General features: G+C 37.2%; 1 protein-coding gene across 1 annotated transcript; it reads left to right on the top strand.

The window, feature by feature from the left end:
* The first annotated feature begins 13,289 nt into the window (after positions 1–13,289).
* LOC102269272 (olfactory receptor 6F1) lies at positions 13,290–14,249 on the top strand. Its single transcript, XM_005897699.2, has one exon. It carries the CDS (start codon positions 13,290–13,292, stop codon positions 14,247–14,249), a length of 960 nt encoding a protein of 319 aa, XP_005897761.2.
* The last annotated feature ends 11,475 nt before the right edge of the window (positions 14,250–25,724 follow it).

Raw genomic sequence — 25,724 nt, 5'->3', positions numbered from 1 at the left:
ATGATAAACCCATAGCAAATATTATCCTCAATGGTGAAAAATTGAAAGCATTTCCCCTAAAGTCAGGAACAAGACAAGGGTGCCCAATCTCACCACTACTATGCAACATAGTTTTGGAAGTTTTAGCGACAGCTATCAGAGCAGAAAAAGAAATAAAAGGAATCCAGTTTGGAAAATAAGAAGTAAAACTCTCACTGTTTGCATATAACATAATCCTCTACATAGAAAATCCTAAAAATTACTAGAGCTAATCAATAAATACAATAAAGTTGCAGGATATAAAATTAACACACAGAAATCCCTTGCATTCCTATACACTAACAATGAGAAAACAGAAAGAGAAATTAAGAGAAACAATTCCATTCACCACTGCAACAAAAAGAAGAAAATATGTAGGAATAAATCTACCCAAAGAAACAAAAGACCTATATATAGAAAGGAATAAAACACTGATGAAAGAGATCAAAGATAACACAAATAGATGGAGAAATACACCATGTTCATGAATTGGAAGAATCAATATAGTGAAAATGAGTATACTACCCAATACAATTTACAGATTCAATGCAATCCCTATCAAGCTACCAATGGTATTTTTCAGAAAACTAGAACAAATAATTTCACAATTTGTATGGAAATACTAAAAACCTTGAATAGTTAAAGCAATCTTGAGAAATAAGGATGGAACTGGAGGAATCAACCTGCCTGACTTCAGGCTATACGACAAAGCTACAGTCATCAAGACAGTATGGTACTGCCACAAAGACAGAAATATAGATCAATGGAACAAAATAGAAAGCCCAGAGATAAATCCACACACCTATGGACACCTTATCTTTGACAAAGGTGGCAAGAATATACAATGGAGAAAAGACAATCTCTTTAACAAGTGGTGCTGGGAAAACTGGTCAACCACTTGTAAAAGAATGAAACTAGAACACTTTCTTGGAGAAGGCAATGGCACCCCACTCCAGTACTCTGGACTGGAAAATCCCATGGATGGAAGAGCCTGGTGGGCTGCAGTCCATGGGGTCGCTAAGAGTCAGACATGACTGAGCAACTTCACTTTCACTTTTCACTTTCATGCATTGGAAAAGGAAATGGCAACCCACTCCAGTGTTCTTGCCTGGAGAATCCCAGGGACAGGGGAGCCTGGTGGGCTGCCGTCTATGGGGTCGCACAGAGTTGGACACGACTGAAGTGACTTATCAGAACACTTTCTAACACCATACACAAGAATAAACTCAAAATGGATTAAAGATCTAAGCATAAAACCAGAAACTATAAAACTCCTAGAGTAAAACATAGGCACAACAGTCTCTGACATAAATCATAGCAGGATCCTCTATGACCCACCTCCCAGAGTAATGGAAATAAAAGTAAAAATTTTATTTAATTAGGTCTTTAATCAGGTCTAATTAAACTTAAAAGCTTTTGCACAATGAAGGCAACTATAAGGAAGGTGAAAAGACAGCCATCAGAATGGGAGAAAATAATAGCAAATGAAGCAACTGACAAAGAATTAATCTCAAAAATATACAAGCAACTCCTGCAGCTCAATTCCAGAAAAATAAAAGACCCAATCAAAAAATAGTCCAAAATACTAAACAGACATTTCTCCAAAGAAGACATACAGATGGCTAACAAATACATGAAAAGATGCTCAATATCACTCATTACCAGAGAAATGCAAATCAAAACCATAATGAGGTACCATCTCACCCCAGTCAGAATGCTGCTATCAAAAAGTCTACAAACAGTAAGTTCTGGAGAAGGTGCAGAGAAAAGGGAACCCTCTTTCACTGTTGGTGGGAATACAACTAGTACAGCCTCTATGGTGAACAGTGTGGAGATTCCTTAAAAAACTGGAAATAGAACTGCCATACAACCCAGCAATCCCACTGCTGGGCGTACACACTGAAGAAACCAGAATTGACAGAGATACGTGTACCCCAATGTTCATCGCAGCACTGTTTACAATAGCCAGGACATGGAAGCAACCTAGATGTCCATCGACAGATGAATGGATAAGAAAGCTGTGGTACATATACACAATGGAGTATTACTCAGCTATTAAGAAGAATGCATTTGAATCAGTTCTAATGAGGTGGATGGAACTGGAGCCTATTATACAGAGTGAAGTAAGTCAGAAAGAAAAAGTCCAATACAGTATATTAACATATATATATGGAATTTAGAAAGATGGTATGATGACCCTATATATGAGACAGCAAAAGAGACACAGATGTAAAAACAGACTTTTGGACTCTGTAGGAGAAGGCGATGGTGGGATGTTTTGAGAGAATAGCATTGAAATGTGTACAGTTTCATACGTGAAACAGATTGCCAGTCCAGGTTCAATGAATGAGACTGGATGTTCAGGGCTGGTGCCCTGGGATGAGAGAAGGGATGGGGAGAGAGGTAGGACGGGGTTCAGAATGGGGAACATACATACAATCATGGCTGATTCATGCCAATGTATGGCAAAAACCACTACAATATTGTAAGTAATTAGCTTCCAAAAAAAAAAAAAAATTTACATGCACCCAATGTTCATTTCAACACTATTTGCGATACCCAGGACATGGAAGCAACTAAATGTCCACCAAAAGATGAATCTATAAATAAATTTCTGTACATATATACAATGGAATGTTACTTAGCCATAAAAAGGAGCAAAATAGTGCTACTTGCAGAGATGTGTGTGTATCTAGAGATTATCATACAGAAAAAATGTCAGAAAGAAAAAAACAAATATCATATCAGTTCAGTTCAGTTCAGTCACTCAGTCGAGTCCAGCTCTTTGTGACCCCATGAATCGCTGCACGCCAGGCCTCCCTGTCCATCACCAACTTCCGGAGTTCACTCAAGCTCAAATCCATCAACTCGGTGATGCCATACAGCCATCTCATTCTCTGTCGTTCCCTTCTCCTCCTGCCTCCAATCCCTCCCAACATCAGGGTCTTTTCCAATGACTCAACTCTTCACATGAGGTGGCCAAAGTACTGGAGTTTCAGCGTTAGCATCAGTCCTTCCAAAGAACACCCAGGACCGATCTCCTTTAGAATGGACTAGTTGGATCTCTTTGCAGTCTAAGGGACTCTCAAGAGTCTTCTCCAGCACCATAGTTCAAAAGCATCAATTCTTTGGTGCTCAGCTTTCTTCACAGTCCAACTCTCACATCCATACATGACCACAGGAAAAACCATAGCCCTGACTAGACAGACCTTTGCTGGCAAAGTAATGTCTCTGCTTTACAATATGCTATCTAGGTTGGTCATAACTTTCCTTCCAAGGAGTAAGTGCCTTTTAATTTCATGGCTGCATTCACCATCTGCACTGATTTTGGAGCCCCCCAAAATAAAGTCTGACAGTATTTCCACTGTTTCCCCATCTATTTCCCATAAAGTGATGGGACCAGATGCCATGATCATTGTTTTCTGAATGTTGAGCTTTAAGCCAACTTTTTCACTCTCCACTTTCACCTTAATCAAGTGGTTTTTTAGTTCCTCTTCACTTTCTGCCATAAGGGTGGTGTCACCTGCATATCTGAGGTTATTGATATTTCTCCTGGCAATCTTGATTCCAGCTTGTACTTCCTCCAGCACAGAATTTCTCATGATGTACTCTGCATATAAGTTAAATAAGCAGGGTGACAATATACAGCCTTGATATACTCCTTTTCCTATTTGGAACCAGTCTATTTTGTTCCATGTCCGGTTCTAATTGTTGCTTCCTGACCTGCATACAGGTTTCTCAAGAGACAGGTCAGGTGGTCTGGTATTCCCATCTCTTGAAGAATTTTCCACAGTTTATTGTGATCCACATAGTCAAAGGCTTTGGCGTAGTCAATAAAGCAGAAATAGATGTTTTTTTGGAACTTTCTTGCCTTTTCCATGATCCAGCGGATGTTGGCAATTTGATCTCTGGTTCCTCTGCCTTTTCTAAAACCAGCTTGTACATCAGGAAGTTCACGGTTCATGTATTGCTGAAGCCTGGCTTGGAGAATTTTGAGCATTACTTTACTAGCGTGTGAGATGAGTGCAACTGTGCGGTCGTTTGAGCATTCTTTGGCATTGCCTTTCTTTGGGATTGGAATGAAAACTGACCTTTTCCAGTCCTATGGCCACTGCTGAGTTTTCCAAATTTGCTGGCATATTGAGTGCAGCACTTTCACAGCATCATCTTTTAGGATTTGAAATAGCTCAACTGGTATTCCATCACCTCCACTAGTTTTGTTCATAGTGATGCTTCCTAAGGCCCACTTGACTTCACATTCCAGGATGTCTGGCTCTAGGTCAGTGATCACACCATCGTGATTATCTGGGTCCTGAAGCTCTTTTTTGTACAGTTCTCCTGTGTATTCTTGCCACCTCTTCTTAATATCTTCTGCTTCTGTTAGGTCCATACCATTTCTGTCCTTTATTGAGCCCATCTTTGCATGAAATGTTCCCTTGGTATCTCTAATTTTCTTGAAGAGATCTCTAGTCTTTCCCATTCTGTTGTTTTTCTCTATTTCTTTGCATTGATCCCTGAGGAAGGCTTTCTTATCTCTCCTTGCTATTCTTTGGAACTCTGGCTATCTTTAGAATGGCGGCTGTGATGGACCACACAGAAGTGTGGCCAAGAGGAGCTACCCCTCACCTAAGGTCAGGGCAGCGACCGAGAGTTCCAGGCTGTGATGGCACAGAAGCAGCTAAAAGGAGCTAACCACGTCCGAGGTCAGGGGCACCGGCCAAGACAAGCTACCCCATGCCCGAGGTCAGGGGTGTGAGGCAAGAGGAGCTACCCCACGCCCAAGGTCAGGGGTCGCAGCCAAGAAGAGATACCCTACACCCGAGGTCAGGCGTGGTGGCTGAGAGGAGTAACCCCACGTCCAAAGAGCAGTGGCTGCGTGGTTTTGCAGGAAGGCCAAGAGGAGCTACTCCACATTCAAGGTCAGGAGGAGAGGCTGTGAGGAGATACCCCTCATCCAAGGTAAGGAGCAGCGGCTCCACTTTGCTGGAGCAGCCATGAAGAGATACTCCACTTCCAAGATAAGAGAAACTCAAGTAAGATGGTAGGTGTTGCAAGAGGGCATCAGAGGGCAGACACACTAAAACCATAATCACAAAAAACGAGCCAATCTGATCACACGAACCACAGCCTTGTCTAACTCAATGAAACTAAGCCATGCTGTCTGGGGCCACCCAGGATGTGCGGATCATGGTGGAGAGGTCTGATAGAATGTGATCCACTGGAAAAGGGAATGGCAAACCACTTCAGTATTCTTGCCTTGAGAACCCCATGAACAGTATGAAAATGTAAAATGATAGGATACTGAAAGAGGAACTCCCCAGGTAGGTAGGTGCCCAATTATGCTACTGGACATTGTGGAGAAATAACTCCAGAAAGACTGAAGGGATGGAGCCAAAGCAAAAGCAATACCCAGTTGTGGATGTTACTGGTGATAGAAGCAAGGTCCGATGCTGTAAAGAGCAATATTGCATAGGAACCTGGAATGTCAGGCCCATGAATCAAGGCAAATTGGAAGTGGTCAAACAGGACATGGCAAGAGTGAACGTCAACATTCTAGGGATCAGCAAACTAAAACGGACTGGAATGGGTGAATTTAACTCAGATGACCATTATATCCACTACTCTGGGCAGGATATAAGAAATGGAGTAGCCATCATGGTCAACAAAAGAGTCCAAAATGCAGTACTTGGATGCAATCTCAAAAATGACAGAATGATCTCTGTTCGTTTCCAAGGCAAACCATTCAATATCACACTAATCCAAGCCTATGCCCCAACCAGTAATGCTGAAGAAGCTGAAGTTGAACAGTTCTATGAAGACCTACCAGACCTTTTACAACTAACACCCAAAAAATATGTCCTTCTCACTATAGGGGACTGGAATGCAAAAGTAGGAAGTTAAACAACTGGAGTAACAGGCAAATTTGTCCTTGCAGTATGGAATGAAGTGGGGCAAAGGCTAATAGAGTTTTGCCAGGAGAATACACTTGTCATAGCAAACACCCTCTTCCAACAACACAAGAGAAGACTGTATACATGGACATCATCAGATGGTCAACACCCAAATCAGATTGATTATATTCTTTGCAGCCAAAGATGGAGAAGCTCTATAGAGTCAGCAAAAACAAGACTGGGAGCTGACTGTGGCTCAGATCATGAGCTCCTTATTGCCAAATTCAGACTTAAATTGAAGAAAGTAGGGAAAACCACTAGACCATTCAGGTATGACCTAAATCAAATCCCTTATAATTATACAGTGTAAGTGAGAAATAGATTTAAGGGACTAGATCTGATAGACAGAGTGCCTGATGAACTATGGATGGAGGTTTGTGACACTGTACAGGAGACAGGGATCAAGACCATCCCCATGGAAAAGAAATGCAACAAAGCAAAATGGCTGTCTGGGGGAGGCCTTACAAAGCTGTGAAAAGAAGAGAAGTGAAAAGCAAAGGAGAAAGGAAAGATTTAAGCATCTGAACTCAGAGTTCCAAATATCATATAGTATCACTTATATGCGGAATCTAGAAAAATGGTATAAATACACTGTCTTCAAAGTAGAAATAGAGTCACAGATACAGAGAACAAACTTATAGACACCAAAAGGGAAGAGAGGTGAGATGAATGGGAGATTAGGTTGACATTTATATGGTATTATGAATAAAATAGATAACCAATGAGAACCTACTGTATAGAATAGGGAACTCTACTCAGTGATCTGTGGTGATGTAAATGGGAAATAAATCTAAAAATGATTGGATATATGTATACATATAACTTATTTACTTTGCTGGATGGCAGAAATTAACAACACATGGTGAAGCAGCTATACTCCAGTAAAAAAATAAATAAATCTCAACACAAAAAAAAAAAAAAAAAGAATAATGTTGTAGAATAAAATTTACCATACAAAACCAATTGCTCTATTGTTATGTCCTAACAATAACTTATCTGAAAATAATATTGGCAAAAAATATTCACTTTAAATAACATCAGAAATAAAATACTTACTAATAGATTTAAGCCAGCAGATTAAAAACTTCTGCACTGATTATCTCTAGTACTTTTCTGGTTACATCTTTAGGATTTCTATGTATAATAGCATGTCATCTGTAAACAAGGATAATTACTTCTTTTCCTATGTAGATTCCTTTTATTTCTTTTTCTTCTCTGACTGCCATGGCTAGGACTTCCAGAACTATGTTGATTAAAATTGGTGGGGGTGGACATCCTTTTCTTGTTCTTGATCTGTGAGGAAATGCTTTCAGTTTTTCACTATTGAGAATGATGTTTGCTGTATGTTTGTCATATATGCCCTGTGTTATGTTGAGTTAGGCTCCCTCTGTGATCACTTTCTGGATTTTTTTTTATCATAAACTTGATAAAAAGTTGAACACTGTCAAAAGCTTTTTTCTGCATCTATCAAGATAATCCCATGGTTTTTATTCTTCAGTTTGTTAATACATTGAGGAATTCTTGCATCACTGGGGTAAATCTCACCTGATCATGTTGAATGGTCCTTTTAATATTTTTTTAAATTCAATTTGCTAGTATTTTGCTGAGGCTTTCTGTGTTTACCAGTGATATTGGCCTATAATTTTCCTTTTTGTTTGTATTATCTCTGTATAGTTTTGGATGGGGATAACAGTGACCTCATAGAATGAGTTTGGGATTGTCCCTTCCTCTGAAATCATTTGCAGTTCTTTGAGAAGGTTAGGTGTTAGCTTTTCTCTAAATGTTTGACAGGCTTTGCCTGTGAAGCCAACTGTTCCTGGACCCTTGTTTGTTGGAAGTTTTAAATCCCAGTTTCAATTTTGTTACTTGTGATTGGTCTGATCATATTTTCTATTTCTCCTTGGTTCATTTTTGGGAGGGTATACCATTCCAAGAATTTCTCTACTTCTAAGTTGTTCATTTTATTGATGTATAGCTGCTTACATGTGTTTTTGATTTTTATTTCCTTGATGATTAGTGATGTTGGACTTTACATTTACCTGTTAGTTAATTTGATATTTCCTCTAGTGTTATCTCTATATAAGTCCTTTCCCCATTTTCAACTATTACCTTTAATAATGAATTATGAGTTCCTTATATATATTGAATATTAACTCCATATCACATATATAGTTTGTACATATTCCATTCCATATGCTGATTTATTTTATCTTGATGATTACTTGCTGTGCAGAAGAATCTTTTAGCTTAAAATAGTCCCTTCATTTATTTTTGTTTTATTTTCTTGTGCTGTTGATGTCACAGTAAAAGATTATTTACAAAGACCAAAGTCAAAAAGACTTTCCCTGACGTTTTTTGCTAGCAGTTTTACAGTTGAGTCTTACATTTAATTCTTTAGTTTGAGCTGGTTACCTTGTATTACACAAACTTTCATAACAATGGCCAGATAACACATGAAAAGATTCCATCATTAGTCATCAGAAATGTAAAGTGAATCATCAAGTACACTATATAATTACTATAAAAAGTAAAAAAAAAAAAATGTATTAAAGTGGGAATGTAAAAAGCTGTAATGACTTTGGAAATCTCATGGTAATTTTTTGTTAAATAATAGAGCACTTACCACATGAGCTAGCAATTGCCTTCCTAGCTGTTTAATCAAGTGAAATGAACCATATATGCAGCAAGGATGTGGAAATAGAAGTTTATATTAGTTTTGTTTTCATTTACCCCAAATTGGAAATAATCTAATTATCTACCAACATGCAAATAGATAATTAAACTTTGATATTTATATTCATTCAAAGAAATAGAAATCAATATAATAAAAAGTAACAGACATACAAAACACACAGCAGCATGGGAAAGTATCTATCATGGTAGATGACAGAAAAGAATATATGACCCATGGATTCTATATAATATATAAACAAAGTTATATTATTTGTCACTAAGCTATAGTGACAAAAAGAAAAATGTTCATTGCTTGAGTCTAAGGGGGGAATAATGTGAGAGTAAAGGGCATGAGGAAGCTTTGTGTAGTATATGAGTGCTATATTTTTTACTGTGGTTCGAATTATGTATGTGTATACTTTTGTGAAAATCATTCAGCTCTATATTTATAATGGGTGCATTTTATTATGAGTAAATTATAGCTTTAAACATTTATAAAATGATATCATCTCTTACCTTTACAATAGCAATACTCAGTGGGAACACTGTTAATACCTTGGGTAGGGGATTTGAAATCCTTGGATAAGGATTCTTATCTAAGCAACTTTCATAATAATATTAACACATGAAACCAACATTTCATGATACTGGAAATAAAAACTATCTCCACACATTTTCAAATATCTCTTGCTGACTTCTACTGCCTCATTGACTACTGGTTTATAATCTATTTCTTTAATACATAAGAGTTTGACCTACTTGGCATTTATTTGTGCTTTTGTTTTACTTACATGTGGGGTAACCAACTGTTTATAAAACAACGTGCTAAACAGACATTATTTTCTGTGAGTAATTTAAACAACCTCAGACTTACATTGCTAATTCTCTTTTCATCGCATGTATATGAACAGCATCTATTTTATTTTATTCACTATTCTAACTGCTTTCTTCTTCTGATACTGAGGTTTGTAAAGCTTTCGTTCTCTCTGCACATATGTACTATGCTTCCTCTGTAACTATTTGTGAAATGACTCAATCCTAGTATTGGCTAGAGTGGGCAATCTTGTTTTCCACATACCCTTGGTAAATGCTTTTGAGTTGAGTTATTTGCTATCAAAAGATGTCAAACCAGTGTTGTTTTTTGTTCATTTGCTTTGTTGAAAAGAAAGATTTTTCAATGTGAATGCAGCTTGTATTTTGTATGCTAGAGAATACCATCTTCTGTGGTGGCTGACACATTGAGACACAATACTGAAATTATAGGTGAAGGATGAACTCTATGGGCAGTGGCAATCAGTTAAGCCATTTAGGAGAATATTTCTTCAGTTTCTGTGGAGATATTTCAAATGCTTCTCACACTTTGTCTTTTCCTTTGACCCCCAAGAGGAGAATACTCTGACTTTCACCAAAGGAAAGCCCTCAGAGAATTTCTGCAGGTAGATGTCCCACGGTAGATGCCAGTTCTCCAAGTCTCAAGGCTGATGAAATCCTAATACTTCTCCCAAGGGGATCTCAGACCATGTCTTTACCTACATCCTGGCCACAGGGACAAACAAAGTGAGAAAAAAGAAAAAAACATGCAAGGAATTTTGTGTTTATCTGTAGCATAGATTGTGTGTCAAAGTCAATGGCATAGCCGGAGCAGATCCCTCAGCTTATTTCCCTCATAAACTAATTGAATACAGTGCAATATAATTCATGAATAGTATGAAAAGGAGCGTTTAAAGAAATCATAAATAATAGCCTTAAGTTTCTGAAAAACAACCAAAAAATATAGGCTGTGAGTATACCTGGGTGGATATAACTTGTGTTATTTCTCACTTTTCTAGAGACTAGTAGTGTTACATGACAATACTTTCTATCATTTAGATTATTTCTGTGATTTGAGGCAGTTTCTCAGATATGTATTTGGCATGCAAGAAGAGTTATTATGGCTTATCAATTAAAACATCAAATAAGTAAAAATATATGTAAGTTTCTCTTTGTATTTAAATGCTATTATATTTTTCTAAAAATGCTAAATAATTTTCATTTTTATCATTGTTTCCTACTGCCGCTGCTGCTGCTAAGTCGACTTCAATCGTGTCCGACTCTGTACGACCCCATAGCAGCAGCCCACCAGGCTGCCCGTCCCTAGGGTTCTCCAGGCAAGAATACTGGAATGGATTTCCATTTCCTTCTCCAATGCATGAAAGTGAAAAGTGAAAGTGAAGTCACTCAGCTCTGTGCGACTCTGTGACCCCATGGACTGCAGCCTACTAGGCTCCTCCATCCATGGGATTTTCCAGGCAAGAGTACTGGAGTGGGTAGCCATTGCCTTCTCTGTTTGTTTCCTACTAAGTACATAAAAAAAAAAATATATATATATATATATAGTTGGAGAGTGAACAACTCCCCTCTGCCTAATGGTAGAATTATATAATTTTGAAAAAGAAAAGATATTTTCTTTGGGGATGGCATTGAATTATTTTTATTGTTAAATTTCTACTTATATTCCTTCCAAATAAACAGTTTTCTTTCCTTTTGTTAATTCTAGGAGAATAGTAAAAGTAACAATGGAAAATTAGTCATGTGACATGCTATATCATGACTAAATAGTATGCTATTTGTTGTTCAGCTGCTCGTTGTATCTGACTCTTTGCAACCTCATGGACTGTAGCACACCAGGCTTCCCTGTCCTTCACCATCTCCTGGAGTTTGCTCAAACTCTTGTCCATTGAATTGGTGATGCCCACAACCATCTCATCTTCTGTCATCCCCTTCTTCTCCTGCCTTCAATCTTTCCCAGTTATATAGATAATAGCGATGAGAGAACTTTGGCACATGAGTTTGAGCAAACTCCAGAAGATAGTGTAGGACAGGGAAGCCTGGCATGTTGCATTCCGTGGGGTTACAAAGAGCTGGACATGACTGAGTGACAGAATAACACTTTAGACACATGGTCTTACAAAAAGAATATAAATATTAATATTTTTCTTGTGATACCAGAGTATCAAACTCGACAAATACATTAAAAAATTTTTGTCCCGGTTCTCTTCCCAAAATGGCTTTCTTAAATTATATATTCTAGGTCAATTTCTAGTGATATTTTTAAAAATACTTTTGAACACTGCAATAACTGGCTTTAAAAGCACAATTTTATTTTTATTACTCAGAGTAATGTGACAAAAATCTTAGAAGTTTTAGGGGATTAATATCAAACGTTGGTTTAAATTTTTATCATATATATCCTGAAAAGTTCTACTTTATCGTAAGAACACCACAGGAAGCATGAAGGCTATGGCATAAAGCCTATATACATTTCTCTATAGAGGTTTATGATTCAAAACTTCCGTAGATGTTTACAACAGAAATCTGTGGACATGAACCATATTGCTTTCATATTCCATTTAGCTGGTTTTTCATTGTGATATAGAAGATATAAAGTCTATATTTTTATTGTCAGAACTTTTATTTAAATGACAAATATACATATTTTACATATACAAAGTTTTAATATGCATATTAAGATTGTTTTCTATTATAATTTGCATTTATCATCTGGATATTTTGGCACCAGAGCACACATATACATAGATACAACAGTTGAAAACATTGTTTCTTTAAAACAAGATTTCTTGTTCTTCTAAATTTTGATAAGAAATAGTTACAACTTTAGTTATAAATATTATATTATGCACTTAAAAATGCTATATGCATTGAAGGATGAGTGGATTTGTGACTTTAATATTAATTTTTTGACTGCTCCTAAACAACTGAATGACTTCACTTTCTTTCTTTCTATAGTTCCTTTTGGAGAAGGAAATGGCAACCTACTCCAGTGTTCTTGCCTGAAGAATCCCATGGACAGAGGGGCCTGGTGGGCTACAGTCTATGGGGTTGCAAAGAGTTGGACACGACTAAGCAACTAACACACACACACAAGCAATGTAGGAGAATATTAGTAGATGCAATGATTTTAAAAACAAAGACTAAAAATGCTAAAATAATATTTATGAACAAAAACTTGTCCATAAATGTCAAATTCACACTTTTTAAAAAAATTTTCTGCAGATAGTTTGCTCATCTACCAATTTCCCACCAAACCCTAAAGGATTCCATGCAACAGGGTTTATAGTGTTAAAAATGTAGGCAATTGTTTGTCTACATAAGGCTACTAGTATGGCCCAGCGGGTCTATTCTGAGAGTGCCCACCCCCAATGCACTGGCCTCTGATCCACCTGCTGTTCATTTCTTCACCCTCCTCTAATGTCTAGGATGTGAAATCTTCAGTGATGTGATAATGGCATGCTTGTTCCAAATGGCCACAATTTTATATATTAGTTGATCTGCAGTTGCTTAAAACGACCTACTTGGATATACTATATCACCCTCAAACTAAAGTGATGTAATTAGGAAAAATACTTATTTGTTTAGTTTCTTCATTTGTAAAGTAGATTATTAGACTGCTTACCTTTGTGGTTTATTTCATAAACTAGATAAATTAAATGATGTAAAAATACTTATAAAGATACCAATTATTTTTGCCAGACATTAATCTTTATTGTTTGTCTAATATCATCATGAAATAAATATGAAATATTCCTTCCTTGCTTATCTGCCATATTCTATGTTTTGTTCATTCATTCCAGACCAAGAAGATGAGACATGAATGTGGCAAATCAAACAAGAGTAACAGAATTTATTTTTCTTGGATTTTCTGGTGTTCTCTATCTAAGGCTTGCATTATTTGTGATTTTTTTCACTGTATATCTGTTCTCTCTCATGGGAAACACCCTCATCATCTTCATTGTTCTCACGGATTCCACACTTCAAACACCCATGTACATTTTTTTAGGAAATTTGTCCTTTCTAGAGATCTGGTACACGACAGCCACAGTGCCTAAATTGCTGGCCACTTGTCTCTCACAGGTTGTTACCATTTCTGTTTCCGGTTGTATAACCCAGTACTACTTTTTTTTCTCTTTGGGGGCTACAGAGTGCATCCTGTTGGCTGTGATGGCCTATGACCGATACCTGGCTATATGCAGCCCTCTAAGATACTCATTCCTCATGCGTCTCCAGGTATGCCTGCAGTTTTCAGCTGGATCTTGGATTGGGGGCTTCATTGCCCCTCTCCTACCTACCATACTCATCTCTTACCTAAACTTTTGTGGACCCCAGAAGATCAATCATTTCTTCTGTGACTCAGACCCAATTTTTAAACTCTCCTGCTCAGATACATTCTTGGTGGAGGCTTTGGGTTACACATGCAGCTCTGTTGTGATTCTAAGTTCTTTTCTTCTCACTATGTCGTCCTATGGGAATATTGTGGTCACAATAATCAAGCTATCTTCCCGAGAGGCTCGGAAGAAAACTTTCTCCACCTGCGCCTCCCACCTCACTGTGGTCACCATCTATTATGGCACCATTATCTTTGCCTATGTTCGTCCTCCAGCCAAGTACAACTTTACCATGGGTAAAGTGATTTCAGTATTCTACTGTGTAGTCACTCCGTTGGTAAATCCTCTTGTATACACCCTAAGAAACAAAGATGTGAAGAAAGCTTTCAGGAAAGTTCTAGCACGAAAGAGGTTGCTCTCGGCCAGACACATGCAGAATATTTGAGAGATCAACTAAAACAAGCAGTTTAGAATTGATTCCCAAACCAGATCTGCAAATGATAAGTATTTAAAATTATGTAAATGATACCACTTAATATGGACATATCTGTACTTTTCATTTTGGTTTGAATTCTGCTGAAGTAGGTATTCTGTAATTACTATGTTCAAGAAGACCTCAGTGCAATGTCATAATAGTAAAAAAGAGACAAATAACATAAATTTCCTGTCCATGAGACATTTACAATGGGAAAATTGTCTAATTTAGTCCCATATTATGGTTAGGTTGATTTTTTAAGTAATTTATATCTTAATAGTAATCATGGGCCAGAATTTGTTTCTGTTAAATAATTCAGTGTTACTTCATTTAGTAGATGGACTATTATAAATGTACCATCTTTTACTTCAAATTCATTAAATATTTATTAAACACATATAATGAGCCAGGTACTATTCACAAGTATAGATGTTGATTTAAGTCTGCATATAAGTATAACTGAAGAATTTAATTAGAAAAATATCAGGAAAATATTAGATGGTTAAAATTTTTCAGATAATATTACAGAATTTCTAATGATCACAGAGGTAAAAATTTTAATAAGTAGAGGGAAAAAAGGAAAAATCTAGAACTAGAGAGTACAAGAACTGAACATCTAATATGATAAAACAAGTTTAACTTTATAATATTCTCATAAAATATTTAAGCACACAATAATTTAAGCAAACTAATTTAATTAAACCAGAGAAAGAGAGGGGGAAAAAGGAAAAAAAGTCTTAGAAAAAAGAATGCCATTATCAAGTCCACCTTCCATGTTAATGAAAAATTTACAAGTTTTATTTCAACATAGTTTAATAACAAAAAAGATTACAGGAATGCTGGAAAAAATAAATTCTATCAAAGCTTTATAGGATGAGTGTTCTTTACCTGGGGACTTCCCTGGCGGCTCATATGGTAAAGAATCTTCCTGCAATGCAGGAGACCCCAGTTCAATTACTAGGTTGGGAAGATCCCCTGGAGAAGAGAATGGATACCCATTCCAATATTTTTGCCTGGAGAATTCCATGGACAGGGGAGCCTGGCAGGCTATAGTCCATGGGATCACAGAGTCGGACACAAATAAGAGATTAACAGTTTCACTTCACTTTCTTTACCAGATTGCCTCTGAAAGTTTTGCTATTTAGAGTGGTCAGTGGCATAGAAGCATCAGAGTAACATGGGACATTGTAGAAATGCAAATCTAACCTCAGTCCCTTGAATGAGACTATGCACCGAAACAAGATTCCCCAGTTGACTGATTTGCAAATGAGATCACTAGAAGAACTATTTTAAGCAGTCAAAGTTTTAAAAAAAAAATCTTTAAAAAAAATTTGATTCAAAATTTTCTTACACATGACAATGCTTATTTTCTTTTAAGTTTTGACATGTCATTTTTGGTACATAATTAAAACAAGTTGTTTGCATGAATTCCCAATGAGTTTTTATTTTTAATGCAATACATATTCATGAAAACTATTGTCAAAATTACCTGTACATGTAAATGAAAAATGTATGCTATCCATCAGCATTTTTAACCCTTTCTTTTCCAACAGAATATCAAAAGCATATACAATTATAACAATAACAGGGAAATATTCTATTTTTGTTATTCAGTCACTCAGTCAAGTCCAACTCTGCAATTCCATGGATTGCAGTACACCAGGCTTCCCTGTCTTTTACTATCTCCCAGAGTTTGCTCAGATTCATGTCCATTGAGTCAGTGATGCTATCTAACTGTTATAGGGAGGAAGTCAACTCTGACTCCATATTGCAAACTGTTTCTTTGACTTCCTTTTATTATTATAATCGTACTCAGTGGCTTGCCTGGAGACCCTGTCCCTTTGCTCGATTGTAAACTAAAGTGCCTTTGTTCAGCTCATGAAGAGATAGTTTGTCCCTGCCCACCTGTGAATAGAAGAGACTAACACACCCCTCTCAAAGGCTGGACATTCCCTTGGAGATGTTTTGAAAGACTGAAGACCCTTTCAGTTTACTTCCCCACTGCATCTCCCTCTCTATTCTGCCTTTTGACTTTAGTTCCTCATTGCTTCTTTCTCTCTGATCTATAAAACAACCTGGCATCCAGACCCCAATAAGATGGCTATTTTGAGGTGCTAGCCTGCCATCTTCTCGGTCTCCTGATTAAAGTCTCTTCCTTGCCTCAACACCTTGTCTCTCAGGTTCATTGGCCTTTCATGAGGCAAGCAAAGTGAACTTGGACTTGGTGACATAAACATCTCATCCTCGTCTTCTCCTTTTGCTTTCAGTCTTTCCCAGCAACAGGGTCTTTCCCAGTGAGACATCTCTTCACACCAGGTGACCAAAGTATTGGAGCTTCAGCTTCAGCATCAGTCCATCTAATGAATATGCAAAGCTGATTTCCTTTAAGATTAACTAGTTTGATCTCCTTGCAGTCCAAGGGACTCTAATTCTCACAATAACAGGGAAATATTCTGTATCTTCACACAGGTATTTCTGTATGCCATTCTTCAGGGTAAGAAAAAGGATATTCTACCCTTTGAAGTTCTGTGGTTAAGCCTATGTATTAAACTAGCAGGACAGATTCACAGGGTAGAAGCAGATACACTGTTTTAATTTTTTACCTGCACATCAGTGTCTTTTAAAGAAAACAAACATAAAACAAATAATGTTGCTCATTATACAATTTTAGAAGGGTTAGGTCATTAGCTACTGAAGTTGCTGATGACACTGCACAATAAGAAGAATTTAGAATGAAAATACAGAGAAGGCAATGGCACCCCACTCCAGTACTCTCACCTGGAAAAGTCCATGGGGTGGCTAAGAGTCGGGCACGACTGAGCAACTTCACTTTCACTTTTCACTTTCATGCATTGGAGAGGGAAATGGCAACCCACTCCAGTATTCTTGCCTGGAGAACCCACAGAGGAGCTTAGTGGGCTGCCATCTATGGGGTCGCACACAGTTGGACATGACTGAAGCAACTTAGCAGCAGCAGCAGCAGCTAAATGGAAATAAAGATGAGTCATTTCATGTTTTGACGTAGCATGCTCCTTAGTTAGATGTATATCTCAGGAAGTGTTTTAATAAACCCACATTTTTGCATCTTCCCACACACAGAAAAACACTGAAATAACTTACTGAGATATCTGTTCTTTGTGAGTCACAGTAATCTCTTACCAAGATGTACACTTGGAGGCATGTATTTCCTAGCAAAAAGTTACATATACTGGCTTCTCCCCTACCTCTTCCTAAAGCTAGTGAGAGGCTATGCCCCAGGCTAAAGGCCTAAAAATTGAATTTGAAACTATTATATTATTCATTTTTCTTTAAGAAAACAGAAACCAGAAGTCATTAAACCCAAAAGTTTATGTAACTTTTTTTTTTTAAATCAAATAATGGTAAGTTTTGTGAGTGTGACAAGACAAAGATTCCTGGGCTAGGAGCATGAAGTCATGAGAGTGTGACTAAGAAATTCATGGAGAAACTAAAGAACAATAAAATGTATTTTACTAGATTTGTTTTACAAGTTCATTTTGTTATCAAAGCCCAACTTTCAGTCATAAGAATGCTCTTCTTTTCCTGTGCTAGAGTGGGCAGCTTCCAAAAGGAAATGTTATGTCTTGATAATAGGTAGAAAGGAAAAATCATAAAGCCCTTCTTGAATTTGCTGTTTCTCAAGTGCCTTCAGTTCAAAATAGTCATTATGCCAAAGCAGCATATTTTGGTGTGGCATTCTCTTAAATCCTCACAAATGGACAAAGACTTTTTTTTTTATTCTGTTAATGAACAGAATACCATTATTAATAAGACCATTATTATAATACCATCATTAATAAGAAATAAGAATATTTCTTATTCTGTTAATCCAGTTCTTTGGCAGAATATATATCTAAGTCTTCATCCTTTTATCACACTACTTATCCCAAAATTGACTTATTTATTTTTCTTTGTTTTGGGCAAGGACAAGCCAGGAACAGTGGGTGATTTGAGTCATTCCCAAAGGAAAAAGTCTGTTATCTACTCCAACTACAATTTAAAGATACACAAATAAGTTTGCCTGTCTCATTTATTCCTCTTCATCTTGTTTTTATATTTTTGTCAACATTTTGATCTTACTTTCAAAAACTGGAAAAGGGCAAACTTTGTATTTAATAAGTACTATATTTCTTTTTGGCAGGGTACATTAAAACTGATTATCATATGTTTTAGAATTTTCCTTGCTGGTGATCTTTATAAAGCAGTGTAAACATAAAACAAAATGCAAACACACAAGAAAAAGTTAAAATGAAAGTAAAATAGTATTTATTTAGATTATAAAACTAGAAGGGTATTTGATAAAATTCCACAGAATGCAAAGGAATTAAGAAATATTTTACAGAGAGAATAGTGTTTACTTATAATTTGTTCTCTAACACTTATCAATACATGTAGTTCTGTGAATTAAAATGACAATGTATATAAAGGTAATTTTTATAAGTATTTGAGCAACTTCCTGACTTAGGAAATTGTAAATATTTTTTTCTGGTTATACCTTTCTCTATGGTATGAATATGCTGAAATAAATGTTGCAATTTATATTTTTAATATTAAATCTGTATTTGTGTATTCCTTCCAAATACTAGTGTACTGAATTCTGTGTAAAACATCTATCTGCTCACTGACTTTTTCCTTATGAAAGAGGCTTGAATTATGGAATTAAATATAGAAAACTGAAGTCTGCTTAATTCCATTATTTTCATGGGAAAAACCCCCACAACTATATCGCGTAATGGTTCCTTGTTATTTAAGGTGGAAAGTCTGGCACATTCAAATTTTCACTGCCATGCCCTAATCCATCACTATTCTCATTTTTGCTACCAAATTCTTTTCAAATGTATCAAAATATTTTCATTTCCTTAGACAATATCAGAATCTGAGCTACATATTGTGCATATTTAGATACCACTGTTATTCCCCACAAGGATCTGACCCTTCCCCTCAAGACAACATCCAGTGATACCCACATGACACCATCAGAATGGACATTTTACTGTGTTAGAACATGTTTCTTTCATTTCCAAAACAGGTTAGAGTATTTTTCTGCTTTAAGAATATAAACTAGACTACTCATCCTGATCTAGAAATATTGCATGGTCCAGTTCTGTCTTATTTTCTTGTTCCTTCTTTTGTCAAAGTTAAAGAATTACTAGATTGTCTTCTCACCATATACTCAACATGAATTTTCCCCTACATGTCATGAAGCATGTTACTCACTCCACTGGGCTCTCCTTCCATCAGCAATCAGGGTATGCTGCTTTTCTTTTAAGATTTCCCCTAAGGCATCACTCTCCTATAGCAGAGGTCCTCCCTGAACTCACTGAAAAAACTCAAGGTTCTATAAACCAAGTTCTTCCAATCACCAGGCACCTTTCACTCAAACTTTGCTGAGTTACAATTTTACGTAATCCATATGATTATAAGGTCATGGCATTCAATTCATGCTATTTTATTTTACATCTAAGAATGAATTAAGTCACATGTTTAAAAATTCAAAGCTATAAATGAAAGTAAATATTTAGAAATTGCAATACTTCAATTTTATCATCTACTCATATTTTCCTTTGCTTGTATAGGTAAACAATATAGTGATTTCCTGTACATAAATTCAGTGCTTACTTAGAATAATCTGGATATTCTTTGTGGGTGGGTGTGGGCAGAAGGCATACAAAATAAATAGAAATTTGGAATATTTTCTGTACAAAAATAGAGTATAATATATACACTATACTATTGATTGTTTTAACTTTGCAATTAAGTATCTTGAAGGATGTTTGATACCAGGATTCAAAGGACTTTTTGTTATTATATGTTCATAGGATATTTTATATTTTAAAATTCCCTTAGTATTAGACACTCATTTTAGCCCTCATACATTGTAGTATGTTTCCCTAATCTACAATTAAGTGAATATTTCTTTTTAAAGATTGAGTAATCTATTTAGGAAATTCAGGATCTTAAGGTTGTTTCTGGTTCCCCCAAATTTGGCCCATATTTTGTAGAATTAAAAGTTATCCAACCTACTCTACTGTTCATCATGCACTTAAGAAAGATGCTTGCAAGTAGACAAGCTCCAAACAATATTGTATGTTGTAATCAGTTTTCTTATTTAGGAAGAATTAATAACAACAAAAATAATATGTGTGCCTAGTCACTCAGTCATGTCCAACTCTTGCAACCCCATGAACTGTAGCCTGCCAGGCTCCTTGGGATTCTGGAGTGAATTCCCATTTCCTCCTTCAGGAGATCTTCCTGACTAAGGGGTCAAACCAGCATATACTGTGTCTTCTGTGTCTCCTGAATTGGCAGGCAAATTCTCTTACCGCTGAGCCACCTGGGAAGCCCCTACTACCCATACTAAAGAGGAAATATCTATAATGTGGCTAAATAAAATAAAATTAAATTAAAATAAATTTCCCATAAAGGATATAAGTCACCTGAAAAATGAGACTTTTTAAGAGCTATTATATATTAAATAAAAGTTCAAGAAATATTTAAAACATTAATAATAATAGTATCTGTAATATAAATATCAACACCATCAGGGTAAAATAATCACTGTATCATTTACTTATTGAACACTTTATTTTCTGTATCACCTCTTAAACTTTATTGCCACAGAAACACAATATGCATAAAAATAAATAGAAATGTTAGAAAAATAAGGTGTAGTATGCTTTTAAAAGCTGGCTCCCCAGTCATTGATAGACCTGCTGAAAATACAAAACTGTGTCCATTGCCAAGAATCATCAGATTCCAGATAAAGCCAGTAGATCAGATACCATTCCCAATGTGAAGAGACCATAGAAGCAGATATATTATCATTAGCCAAAATACCCAATTTTATGCCTTATTTGACTATTTTATTACTTTTTTTTTTTTTTTTTAGAAAATTGGAGAGGGGATTTAACTTTTAAGGGACATTTTTAACTAAAGCAGCAACTATTTTCCTTCTAGTGAGTGAAGTGAAGTCGCTCAGCCGTGTCCGACTCTATGTGACCCCATGGACTGTGGCCCACCAGGCTCCTCCGTCCGTAGGATTACCCTCTGAGCGTGATGGTAAAGAGTCTGTCTGCAATGCAGGAGACCGGGTTCGATCCCTGGGTCGGGAAGATCCCCACTGGAGAAGGAAGTGGCAACGCACTCCAGTACTCTTGCCTGGAGAATCCCACAGACGGAGCAGCCTGCTGGGCCACAGTCCATGGGGTTGCAAAGAGTCAGACACGACTGATCGACTTCACTTTCACTTTATTTTCCTTCTAAGGACCACTCATATCCAAAGCAATTCTCTTTGGAACAACCTACCCAATTTCATGAACCTCTCTGGCAAGAAGTTCTAAGTCTTCATGACATTATCTAAATACATGTCTAATTTCTCAGCCAGGGCATTTAGGATTCATTCTATTTTTGAGGAATTGTGTGAAGTACAAAATGAAATGAATAAGGAAGAGGAAACATAAATTCAGATTTCTCCTAACGTAGTTGAAGTTTCAGTCCTTGTATCAGAAAACAGTCTTTGCCACTTTCAGCAATGGATAGAACATTCAGATGAAAAATCAGTAAGGATATATCAAACCTACCTTATGCTTTAGACCAAAAAGTTCTAACAGACATATACAGAACATTCCATCCAACAGAACCAAAATACACATTCTTCTTTAGTGCACACATAACATCCTCCAGGGTAGAAATATTTATAATAAATAGGTCAGAAAAAAAAAAAAAAAGTGTTAGTCACTCAGTCGTGTTTGACTCTTTGTGACTCCATGGACTGTAGCCTGTCAAGCTCCTCTGCCCATGGAATTCTCCAGACAAGAATATTGGAGTGGGTAGCCATTCCCTTCTCCAGGTGAATATTCCAAACTAACCCAAGGATTGGACCCAGTTCTCCTGCATTGCAGGCAGATTCTTTACCATAGATCAGAAGAATGAGTATTAAAAATCTAAAAATGTTGAAATTATTTGCTGTTGTTTTCCAGTCACTAAGTCATGTCTGACTCTGTGACCTTATGGACCCTGTGACCCTCTGAGCATGTCAGGCTCCTCTGTTCTCAACTAGCTTCTAGAGTTTGCTCAAATTCATATTCATTGAGTCAGTGAGGCTATCTAATCATCTCATACTCTGTCGTTCTCTTTTTTGTTTTCAATCTTTCCCAGCATCAGGGTCTTTTCCAGTGAGTTGTCTCTTCGCACAAGTGGCCAATGTACTGGAGCTTCAGCTTCAGCATCAGTCCTTCCAATGAATATTTAGGGTTGATTTCCTTTAGTATTGACTAGTTTGATCTCCTTGCAGACCAAAAGACTCTGAAGAGTCTTCTCCAGCACCACAATTCAAAAGCATAAGTTCTTTGCTGTTCAGCCTTCTTTATGATACAACTCTTACACCTGCACGTGACTACTGGAAAAACCATAGCTTTGATTATAGAGAAATTTATTGGCAAAGTGATGTCTCTACTTTTTAACACATTGTCGAGATTTGTCATAGCTTTCCTTCCAAGGAGCAAGCAACTTTTAATTTCATGGCTATGGTCACCATCCGCATTGATTTGAGAGTCCAAGAAAACAACTGCTTCCACTTTTTCCCCTTCTGTTTGCCATGCAGTGATGGGACTAGATGCCATGATATTAGTTTTTTCATGCTGAGTTTCAAACTGGATTTTTAACTCTCCTCCTTCACCCTCATCAAGAGGCTCCTATGTTCCTCTTCACTTTCTGCCATTAGTGTAGTATCATTTGTTTGCCTGAGGCTGTTGATACTTCTCCCAGCAATCTTGATCCCAGCTTTCGATTCATCCAGCCTGGTATTTTCAAACGATGTACTCTGAATGTAAGTTAAACAAGCAGGATGACAATAGGCAGCCTTGTTACCAAGTATCTTTTTTGACCATAATTTTTCAAATCCAGAAATCAAAAACAGAAAGAAACCTAGAAAATACAAAATATTGGAAATTTAAAAAACAAACTCCAAATACCCTATAGATTAGAAAAGAATCAAAAGGGAAATTTAAAAAAAACAAATTAACATGGAAATATAATATCTTAAAACTGGTAGGATGCAGCAAAAGCAGTTCTAAGAGAGAAATTTATAGCTATAAACACCTACAATAAGAAAAAGAAAGATCTCGAATGCTGTGACTCCCTTCAGGAAATAGAAAAAGAAAAGCAAGCTAAAGCCAAAGATAGCATGAGGAAGGAAATAGCAAATGTTAGGTAGGAAATTAGACATGTGCATCAAGAGGAGGCCTGGCTGCAAGGGATGCAAACTGATCTCTAAACTCTACTCCAGACACACCCAGGAGAGCTCACAGATATGCTACAAAATAACCACAGAGATTTTTCAACTCCTGCACATGCCACCCTAGGCACAGAGTGGGTAAAAAATAACCACAGTGGTTTCTCCAAATAACCTTAGGCAGTTAAGAGCCCAATAAGGATTCATGAATATTCTATATCTAATTATAACAATGAACCGTGAACTTCCAGATGCTCAAGCTGGTTTTAGAAAAGGCAGAGGAACAAGAAATAAAATTACCAACATCCGCTGGATCATTGAAAAAGCAAGAGAGTTTCAGAAAATCATCTATCTCTGCTCTATTAACTATGCCAAAGCCTTTGACTGTGTGGATCACAATAAACTGTAGAAAATTCTGAAAGAGATAGGAATACCAGACCACCAGACCTGCCTCTTGAGAAACCTGTATGCAGATCAGGAAACAACAGTTAGAACTGGACATGGAGCAACAGACTGGTTCCAAATAGGAAAAAGGGTACATCGAGGCTATATATTCTCACCCTGCTTATTTAACTTATATGCAGAGTACATCACGAGAAAGGTTGGGCTGGAGGAAGCACAAGCTGGAATCAAGATTGCTGGGAGAAATAACCTCAGCTATGCAGATGACACCACCCTTATGGCAGAAAGTGAAGAACTAAAGAGCCTCTTGATGAAAGTGAAAGAAGAGAGTGAAAAAGCTGGCTTAAAGCTCAACATTCAGAAAACTAATATCATGGCACCTGGTCCCATCACTCCATGGGAAATAGATGGGGAAACAGTGGAAACAGTGTCAGACTTTATTTTGGGGACTCCAAAATCATTGCAGATGGTGACAGCAGCCATGAAATTAAAAGACACTTACTCTTTGGAAGGAAAGTTATGACCAATCTAGATAGCATATTTAAAAATCAGACATTACTTTGTCAACAAAGGTCCATCTAGTCAAGGCTATGTTTTTTCCAGTAGTCATATATGGATGTGAGAGTTGGACTGTGAAGAAAGCTGAGCACTGAAGAACTGATGCTTTTGAACTGTGGTGTTGGAGAAGACTCTTGAGAATCCCTTGGATTGCAAGGAGATCCAACCAGTCTATCCTAAAGGAGATTATTCCTGGGTGTTCATTGGAAGGACTGATGTTGAAGCTAAAACTCTAATACTTTGGCCACCTGATGCAAAGAGCTGACCCATTTGAAAAGATCCTGATGCTGGGAAAGACTGAAGGTGGGAGGAGAAGGGGATGACAGAGGATGAGATGGTTGGATGGCATCACCGACTCAATGGACATGGGTTTGGGTGGACTCCAGGAGTTGGTGATGGGCAGGGAGGCCTGGCGTGCTGTGGTTCGTGGGGTCGCAAAGAGTCGGACACGACTGAGTGACTGAACTGAACTGAACTGAATTATAATGGACTCAATTATAAGAAGACATAAACAACAGTCTGCTATTATATAACTTATAATTGTCAATCAGCCTGAGTGGATGCCTATATGACTTTGCACATGCCATGACCAAAAGGAGGAGACTGGCAGTATGAAAGGCGAAAGCCAAGTGTGTTCAATACGAAGGATGAAGAGAACTCCTTTGGGGTCAGCCTGCTCCCTTCTCTTGGGTGTGTGTTCACCCTTAGTGACACTCTTAGTCAGTTAATGGCATCTCTGTCCATGGGGATTCTCCAGGCAACTGGAGTGTGTTGGCATGCCTTTCTTTGGGGGAAGAAAGAAACCCAGCTCCGACCCAGCTCTTCCACCTTGCAGGTGGATTCTTTACTGTCTGAGCCACCAGGGAAGCACTTATCTTGGGAGTGTCTGTTTAATTAAATATCTATCTGCTTGAGCTGAACTGAGCTGTGACTTGTCTGTTACTCTATACCTGTTATAAATGAGATAGAGAATAAACACTGAGCTGTTTTTTAAAAGAAAAATAAAATTGATAGAACTTTAGATAGGCTAAGAAAAAGAAGAGAGAGGCTACTCCTCCTTTCCAGGGTTTGATCCCTGGGTTGGAAAGACCCCCTGGAGGAGGAAATGACAACCCACTCCAGTATTCTTGCCTGGAGAATCCGATGGACAGAGGAGCCTGGCAGGCTATAGTCCATGGGGTTGCAAAGAGTTGGATGTGACTGAGCGGCTAACACACACACACTCCTCTTTTAAT

Source organism: Bos mutus, chromosome 7 (assembly GCF_027580195.1).
Source record: "Bos mutus isolate GX-2022 chromosome 7, NWIPB_WYAK_1.1, whole genome shotgun sequence".
NCBI lineage: Eukaryota > Metazoa > Chordata > Mammalia > Artiodactyla > Bovidae > Bos > Bos mutus.
This window is presented reverse-complemented; position numbering and strand designations above follow the sequence as displayed.